General features: G+C 37.6%; 1 protein-coding gene across 1 annotated transcript; it reads left to right on the top strand.

The window, feature by feature from the left end:
- The first annotated feature begins 4204 nt into the window (after positions 1–4204).
- On the top strand, positions 4205–7164 carry LOC150074875 (uncharacterized). The gene is made up of 2 exons (XM_090389434.1): positions 4205–4342; positions 6268–7164. Exons 1-2 carry the CDS (start codon positions 4298–4300, stop codon positions 6529–6531), a joined length of 309 nt encoding a protein of 102 aa, XP_090245560.1. The 5' UTR covers positions 4205–4297; the 3' UTR covers positions 6532–7164.
- Positions 7165–9646: the final 2482 nt, after the last annotated feature.

Below are 9646 nucleotides of genomic sequence, written 5' to 3'. Positions count from 1 at the left end.
GAGCAACTCTGATCATTTTGTTATAGGAGATTCAAACTGCCCCTTATTTTTTTTTTATTTTTAAATCAATGTGAATTATGCACTACTCCCCAAAACAGGAATATATGCTAGGAGATAATATGATACATAATAGAAGAGGAAGTTACATATATTGTAAACTTACAACTATTTTTATAAGCCGTATGTATGATAAAGAAGTGACATTATCACCGAAATGAATGACCTAGCGACACAGCTAGGATTCATAAGAAAATGAAATCGTGGACGTATAGTAATGTTTATTAATAATAAATAAATTTTCTGTTTATACTCCGGCACGACAACCAAGTCAGTAGAGTTTACAATAAATCGTCAATACAAATATTTATCGTATTTAGTAGTCACGGGCTTGAACCCTGGTCCACTCAAGGAACGCGTGCTATGCACTCTCGCTCCTGACCACTGGGCTACGTCAGGTCTTCGTTACTTATATGTCCACGGACTTGATACATTTGATTATTAGGCGGGGAGCCCTGGCTTGTTGATAGAATGGACAGCTGGGAGCCTCAGGGGTGAAAGCGGATCAACTTAGAAGGGTCTTTGTACGAACTATATGTTTGGTGAACAACTATTTCTGTAGTCCTTGCCTTCGCACATCCGCTTGTACTCTGTGTGCAGTCTGCGCGGTAGCACAGTGGTATCGTCACCGTCCTCCCCACACCGGGTGGAAAAGGCCTGGGTTCGAATCCCGTCGATGACGCGAGGAACTTTAATGGGCTTTTTTTCACTCCGTGGCTGAGTTAGTCGGTCTCAGGCGTAGATAGGAAGGTTTTTCTCCCCAGTAACTGGGGTTTTTCGTCCAGCAAAACAGGCAAATCGACCATAGAACATACGCAATTTACAGACACTAACACGGGTTAATGTATTTAATTACGGGCAACCCTAAAATTATAATAATAAATGTAGTGTGCAGCTTGTCGATGAAATTTTCTAGTAGCAGAAACATCCTTTCAAGGCTCTCCAGTCTAGTTATTTAGGACCGGAAAGGAGAGTCATTACTTAATTTGCTCTGAGGCTTACTTCGCATGATGGCATCTCTGTCATGCTATGGATTGCGATCCTATGCTAGAGCAGCCTAGAATGCGGCTCAGATAGCTTAGCCACGTTACAGGAAGATTCAAAATTGACTGCTGCAGTGGCTTAACTCATTTAGGCATAGAAGGCCACTGGGGAGACTCCATATCAGCCCATCGATATCAGCTGACCAGTCAGTTTTGGATAATAGCCTCTTGAGCTGTCCACGGAGTAGCGAGGGTTTTCCTCTTGAAATTGGCAAAGTGCTGGAGTGCAGTGTAAGATGATCATTCCAAGCTCTTCGTACTGCTTTTGTTGATTGGATAAACATCTAGAGGGTAGTGATGTTGACCTAGGGCCCTTCTTTAGTGAAGTACGTGTATGCAGACTTGGATGAGTTATATTCCAAGATGATGGTTTTGACTGCGATATTTTCAGGGAAGCATTCTTGAAACACTCAGATCTATTCGAATAGCTTGCGCGATGATTAATACCTTGAGGTCATCTGCATAGGAAATGAAGGTGTTATACAGAGATAGGAAGGATTTGGGATGACCCAATGGCAGGACAACTAACTCCTCCCATCTCTCCAAGGTATACCTCTATTCAAGATTGAAGTTGCAGAAGGCTCTGTCATAAGCCACGTGAATTGGTCCACTTAGTTTGACTTTTGCTGAGGGAGCCTCCGTAGCCAGTTGGGCAGGAGCAGTAGTGCGTAGCACACGCTTCTTGATTAGACCGGGGTTCGAGCCCGTGACAACCAAATACGGAGGATTCGGAAGGTCAGGGAATGACCACCGCATATCCCCAGTCCGGATAAAGGGTGAGGGTTGGCGTCAGGAAGGGCATCCGGCCGTAAAAAAATTGCATGCCAAAACAATAAAAACGCTGACCCCATATATAAGGGGAAAAAGCGAGGACAAAAAAAAAAAAAAAAAGAAAAAAGAAAGTTTGACTTTTACTTAGCTCAGGTAGATGACAAACTGAATGAATATTTTGCATCCACATTCACATATGAGAAATTCTCTAAAAAGGCCAGAAGTTTATCAAATTCTAACAGGGAGCTAAATGATTTTGCAATAACTGAGAGGAAACTGGAAGAGAAATTGTTAAAGTTATATATAAAAAAGGCACCTGGGATGGATAGGATCTATCCAGTTATATTAAGGGAGGCAGCAAAGGAAGTAAGCAAACCCTTAGCCATAATTATGAGAGCATCCTTGTATTCAGGAGAGGCCACCACGAACTGGAAGATGTGCGAATGTATCCCCAATTCACAAAGGGAGATCAAAGGATGACACCAGTAAATACAGGAAATAAAGTAAATAATTGAAACTACGATCAATAGGTAGCGCAGACTGTACTGACAAGTTTGATCGTCATTTTCTGTGTTGCTATCACTTACAAAAAGGTCTCTAAAGGTAAGCGCGAAGACTTTTCTATTTCATAAAACTTCTATTACTCAGAATCTTAAATAGTGAGCACGACCAACTTGAAGTTATTTTCGTTTGTGCTAATAAAAAGGGAAAAAAATCTAATTAACTATAGAGAAGAACCGAATGTTTCCTGATTTTGTTTTTGTCTGTTTTACTGTTATTACATTTCCTAATGATGCGTTACATTTATGTAGATATTCGCCATCTGCAAGAGTATATTCGGCCTTATTTTTAGGCAAGAGTTAATAAAATGATATTTTCCAATGCTAAGAATTTCCCTGTACCTTTTTTGTTTGATCACTTCAATCTGATTACATGTTTCTCGTACTAATTATTCTATTTTAGGTAACAGAACTTTATCTTTTAAGGAAACACCGAATTTGAGGTCACGTTTTTGTAGGGGTATTTAGTAATGAAGGATGAACAACAGTTGTCTGTCATGATCACCAGGCCAAACTTACTGCCCTAATTTTACTAACGTACAGACCACCAACAAGTAGTTATCACATACAAGTTTACTCAAAAATTGTCACTAACAGTAAAAATTAAAAAAATATATTCATTAATAAATGTTTACCTGGTTAATATTCTTCGATATAATCTCCTTCTGCAGCTAGGAGCGGTCCTAGGATTTTCCAAAGAAGCTATAAAAGCAGCGTTCCGTGTAATCGTTAAGCTTTTATTTTCGTAATTTAAAAAGTTCACATTATTTCGATTAAAAGTGGAGGGGGCGATATTGCCTCTACCTGGAACCGTCCCAGTCTGCAGCCACATATTATTCCATCGTGCCTGCCATTAATCAAAATAGTTTTGTAAGTCTTCTTTCGTGAATTGTTTCACCACATTTATTTCTTCACGTCTTCGTACTTGGAGGTCAGTGAGCTCTGGACACTTTCCCTTTGAAAGCTGACTGACATAGTATCTCAAATGGCCTTGGATAAGCTTATGCTTAGTAATGCGCATTATCCCTTTCTCTTTTATTCGTTTACTTTTTTGGCCCGAAACAAAGGAAGTTGCGTACCGTTGCGTCCTTCATCAACCTAAAGATCAAGAACAGAAGTGTCGAATAATTACAAAATTCACTTGCATCAAAAAAGTTTGGAAAGCAGTAAGTACAATTTAAATTCCACTTTTGTGTGAAATTATCCGTTTTCAGCATGATGAGAAGCTTATTTATATATATATATATATATATATATATATATATATATATATATAAATATAGCTGCCTTTTAGCGTAAATTTAACGCAGGTAAGTGGGCCGCTATTGGGCTTTTCATGACATTCTATGATGGCAAATATTTATTCGTTGGTGGGGAAGTCTCGGATGTACAATATTGGTAACAATTATTATAAATACAAAACAATGTTCTTTGGAGGGCTTTATGCTCCTTTGTAAACATAGTAAATAATGAAGTTTAATTCCAGAATTTCATAAGCTGACTTGATGTAACGTGATGAGCTCATTACTTTCTCCTAATTTCAATTTGTTCGGACTCGATTTTTATGTAATTTTACTTTTTAAGCTTAATGGTAAGCGTGAGATTTATTTAAGAATTTAACACGCGGTAAACAAAAGTGCTGACTACTTGGATGCAGCCAATTCGAGTTTCTTGTGTGTTTATAGAATACGTATCTGAATTTGATCACCTGCACAGAAATCCACTTTATATAGCAGGAGATGTATTGATTCTTTTTTTTTTCCCTCAGGTTGGATCAACTGCATATTGTCTTCGAAATTTTGGATCCCCCTATCACGGCTGACTTTCGGTATCTATCTCTGTCACTGGCTTGTGATAACTACCTTCATGGGAACCATAAGAGAAACAATAACTTTGCAACACCAGATCATTGTAAGTCAGCTCATTTTACTGCACATTTAAACCATTTTAAAATCTTGGTTATTATATTTCGTGTTTGTTCTGGAATCATTTTTGTTGTAATAAATATAAGTTAAATTTGCGATTAGTAAATGTATACCATATTGTTTAGTAGCATTTAAAAATCTCAGGAATTTAATAACAGGGGATACTGCGGCGTCATTAGGAACACTTTTCGACCTCCTACTTATCGTCCAGCATCAACTTTCAAATGATGCGAATCTCAAACTTGGCGATTCCAAATTTGGAATGAGTTCAGTAGTTAAAAGCAGTTCATTGCTAGCTCTAATATTCCACTAAGAATTTATGGGACAGTGAAATCTGGCAATTTTTTTCTGAAGCTGTGGATATTTGTGGCTGCATTATTACCCATTCATTCCTTGTTGGAGGAAGGAATGGGCAGTGTGACAGATGCGCAGAACCGCAACATTGACCCATCGTTTCGCGCTTAAAAGTTCTCTTTGTTCATTTTCTGTTATCAATCTAGAGCCATTCCTCATTTCATTAAAATCGGATTAATATAAATCTACTGGAAATTATGTCTTTGTGCGTACGTCCACATATAATGGATTCATTCAATGAATTTTCATGAAAAGCCCAATAGCGGCCCACTTACCTGCGTTAAATTTACGCTAAAAGGCAGCTAATTTCATTGAGCTTTCCCAAATTTCATTAAAATCACACAAATAGGAATCCGGCAGTTATTTTATTTATTACTATATTTTTTTCATACAGATAACGTAGGTTATTCACATACCGCACATTGTAACTGAAGCACTGGATACTGTTTGTTGCTATGTGCTAGTTGGGGAAATGAACTGGCAGTGTGGCAGATGTGTATAAAAGTCGTATTAAATTATTCTTAATCTCCCACTAAGAATAATTTAATGGGATCAGTCCATTCTGCAGAAGACTTGGTAGCAGACTCAGAAGCCTCTTTCAGCATATCATTAGACATTTGAGATCCTGTAGCACCGCCAGTTCGATTTAGCTGTTGGGCATCAACACATTTCTTCATAGATTCAGCTAGTTCTAACAGTGCAATTTTAATTTCAAGGCATCTCACTCCTTACATTCGGTTCACAGAATTGAAGCATTTGCAGCTGGGGAAAGTGCTGGCTCATACATTAGCCATCGAATGCAAGCAAAGTGTTGCATAGTTGTCTTCCAGGGAACTCAAGTTTATCCTATAAAACTAAATAACTACCCATGAAATAAAGTTATAAACACTATATACTGGTATCTCATGACCTTAGTTGTTCTGCACTGGTCCAAAATAACTGACCTGTTCTGCTCCAAAACCCAATTCTTAAAAACCTGTGACTCTAATCAGATCAGGTTTCCGTTGAGATATATAACAGACTATTCTGAGGTACGCCACATGCGGAAATCAACTTACAGGCAGCATATATATTTAAAGTAGTTTTTTTTTTTTGAATTTGCAAATTTTTGGCTACATCTCGCAGCTCTTGTCTAGTTGAGAAGGCTTGTATTCATCATCATCAGCCATTTTCAATCCACTGCAGGATGAAGCCCTCTCCAGCAACTTTCCAGTTCCCTTCTGTTTTGTGCAATGGCCATCCATGTGCTACCCATGAAGACTTGGATTAATAGATATCAAACCTGAGGCATAACTTGATTTCTTTTGCAGCTGCCAATTATTTGTTACTTAAATGGTGCCGGTTAGAATTATAAACAGTGAAAGAACTTTGAATTTGCATTAAAGCTTTTCAATTATAATTTTAAAGTAAACCTTAATAAACTTTATTTCAGTTCAAAACGGCTTTCTCTCTTTTCGTTTAACGCAATTTAAAAACACGGTGGGACTTTTCAAACAATCCTCGAATATTATAATTGTCAAAAATAATATTTAAGGCTGTTTCTGTTTCTTTTTGCAGGTTTGGATGTTTGTTGGACATTTCGTTATTAGTATTGCTGTTGCTTATGTCTTCGGCATGTTAGTAGAGACGCCATTTATGTCCTTAGAGAAAGTCATATTGACACCAACGTCCAGTGCGAAAAGCAGTCAGAAGGAAACCAATGGCTGTTCATCAAAAGGACATTCAAACAAAAAGAAAATTGGGATTAGCATTATCTCTGTGAATGATATTAGTCCGGTAAAGCCAGAAAAATACAGTTTGAATGAAAGTCTATCCATCTAAAGAACAGAAAATAGACACGTAAACAATCATCATTGTCAGTTACGATTCACCCTTCAGCTATTGAAAATAGTTCAATCTCGTTTTAAAATTGCTTCAATATTTTAACGGTTATCATAACAATATTAAGTGCACCGACTTGTTTTCAGCATTTATCCTTCGTTCAGTTAATATTTTACTAGAAACTCTGGTATCAGAAAATTCAGTAATGAGATTTCACCCCGAATTGATACTGCGGAGTGATTCAGAATTCATGCAATCCGAATTGTAAGTGTTAATTTATGACTAATAATATCATGGAATTTGATCTAACTGGTAGATTAGCACTAATCGTCCAGATGTCCAACAGTTGTTATATGTTGGCACTTATCATGAAGGTTGTTTTCCCAGGCAGAATTCATTCACTTATATTCATAAGTGAATATTCGCGATTCCCGGATCTTTTATCCTATGGACTACTTAAAAGGAGTGGTGCTGCATACATTGGCAATTTTCACGTATTGGAACGATTAAAATGGGCATCGAATCGGAAATTTCAACGATAACTGACAAGTCTCTTCAAGAACGATAAAAGTTTGTTCTTCCTTTGGCAAGGAGGAAAGGCTTCATTTATTGCAAGATCCGCTGTAATTATGTTTATAATAATTGAAACAATTAAATTTTATAACCACCTATATTTATTTGCGGTTTTATTTCCATTATTATATGCTGCGGGTTGCATGTCACTTGAATCATACTGTTCATAAAACGTTTGCGTCACCTTAGATTTGAAAAATGCAACATTTAAATTTAGTCTGTAGTTTGCCTCCGTGATCTCAAGGAAATCAAGATAAGAGAATTTCGGTGATGCATTTTTTTCAGAAACTGTATCTGCCCGTAAATACCTCGATTTACAGTTCAACAGTTTTTATAAAATGATTTTGTGGAAACAATCATCTCCCTTTGCTCAAATGAACCCTTGATCGCGTTTCTTGAATTAAGCCCACCTAATCCGACCATACATTTCCGTCCTTAGCCCGTGTTCCCCCATCAGTGTTGGATGGCTGCATGGAAAATGTCGAATCCGCCATTGTTGGCAGGTGCTGAGGAGCCAGGTTTGATGCTTGTACATCTTCATGTGATGAATTTTTGGTGTGGTAGACGTTGGAGAATTTTGTGCATAAGAATAGTAGATTATTTGATTTGAGAGGCGTAAAGTGGCTTAGGTTTTAGAGTCCAACAGGCTTTAGTGCAACTGACTCCATAATGTAAAAATGAGAAGAAATGCCTTCTAGTATTTTAAGGAGACGTCAGTGATGGGCCACCAAAAGCTGACAGTGTGTTTTTGGGAATTATATTTCCATATAAATTAAGATGTTACAATGGACAGACTTCCTACAGGCGATTCGGTAGACCTCTTTTTCTCACGAATTTTTGTCAGCAATATGCCCACAATTCGTGAGAATTGTGGGCATATTGCTGACTGCCTACGTAAATAGTGGGTTTCTTAGACCAAAATTCCTTCATGTGAAGGAGTGGAATTGGAGTGTGAATGCGTCGCAGAATAGCTAATGACTTTGATCAGCCTATTGAAATTCTCTACACTATAAAAAACACGGAGAAAAGAAACAAAACATTAATACAATCGTGTTTAGCAATCATATGGGCTTGGTCCACGGAAAGAGCGTGTGCTAGTTCACTCTTTATCTGACCAATCGGCAATCAAAAGATGTCCATGATTTTCGACTCCTAAAGTAACAGCCGATCTCTCTATGGAACCTTGTCATCCTTCTGCCATGCACACAGTATATTAATTATGTATTAATGAAATTGCAGGCTATTTTCATACGTGAATAAACAATTTGGAGGGGTATTCTGTAAGGTGATCCATTTCTAAAAATGGGCATATTTCAGAGTTCATCTACTTGTAATTTCCTCTAAATATGTACACCATCCTACAATATGCATTGAGACACTAATTGAAAAAAAAATCTTGTTAGGATTTTTTTTAATATCAAGCATGACGGCTGATTTTGAGTGATATTAATAATTCTCTGGTGAATAATTAATTTTTGTTATACGGAGAATGGAATTTTATTCCACATCCTCAAATAAGAATGTGACTAGATCTTTGCTGAGACCTATTGTTCCGATTTTCAATGGTTCTAAAACATCCCAAGATAGTCAATTAAATTCAGATCTAGTTGCTCTAATGACAAGTTGACATTCTCCATAGGCTCTGGGGATCGTGAATATTTGTCTATTTGGCTGACTTGCTGTCACGTTACACTCAAGTTTCCATTGTGTTGCATGTTTCCAGCAATTGAATTTTGGTTTCTCGCTGTTTCTGGAGAATGATAGACATAAGCAGCTAAGTGACCAGTCTCTTGTAAAAGGGGTCTACGCGTTTTCCTCGTTCCATTCTGTTCCTTTTAAAGTATGCTTTCATATCTTATTTTTAATTGGTACTGTCATCTACCCGTTGTATGATCTTTGAATTAATCATTCTTTTCAGGGGTGGTGTCCAGTACATTTGAGGACAGTGTCAGGTTTATATTATACAAGTCTATATCATATCGGTGTAGATACACCATAGTTTACCTGGCGCCTCCGTAGCCAGGTGGGAAGGAGCAGCAGCAGTGCGTAGCACACGCTTCTTGATTAGACCGGGGTTCGAGCCCGTCACCATTAAATACGGAGGATGCGGAAAAGTCAGGGAATGACCACCGCATATTCCCGGAGCAATATGGCCTTAGTTGCTAATGCTCCTAAAAACCAAATAAACAAACAAACCATAGTTTACCCATAAATTAAACTACTTACGTAGTGTGAAGGCATCATTTTTAATTGTATCTCATATTGTGGTTACCGTCACAACGAGATACCATGTAGCACTACTTTGAATAAATAACGCTTCTCCAAAAAAGAAGACTACTGCTATTTATTCTCAATGGATACCACCACGCTATTTATTCTCAATGGTCACCGTTTGAAATATGGTATGGGATAAAGATCTGTTATCCTCATATTATCCTTATTAGAATTAGAAAAGTAGTAGGAGAGGTAGAGGAAGGAAATGCCGCAGAAGGAAGAAAGGGATAGTCACTCCTTCAACGCATACTACTCAAAAGCTCAAATT

Source organism: Mastigoproctus giganteus, unplaced genomic scaffold, assembly GCF_048544385.1.
Source record: "Mastigoproctus giganteus isolate SK-2022 unplaced genomic scaffold, ASM4854438v1 scaffold_18, whole genome shotgun sequence".
Taxonomy (NCBI): Eukaryota; Metazoa; Arthropoda; class Arachnida; order Uropygi; family Thelyphonidae; genus Mastigoproctus; species Mastigoproctus giganteus.
The sequence above is the reverse complement of the archived record's forward strand: the minus strand, read 5'-3'. Positions and strand labels throughout refer to the sequence as shown.

What these genes read in the sequence shown, in the direction of transcription:
- LOC150074875 (XM_090389434.1), top strand. Translation starts at nt 4,298, where the DNA reads ATGGGAACCATAAGAGAAACAATAACTTTGCAACACCAGATCATT. An exon ending in CTTTGCAACACCAGATCATT is followed by an intron (nt 4,343 to 6,267) that starts GTAAGTCAGCTC and finishes TTCTTTTTGCAG; the next exon opens with GTTTGGATGTTTGTTGGACA.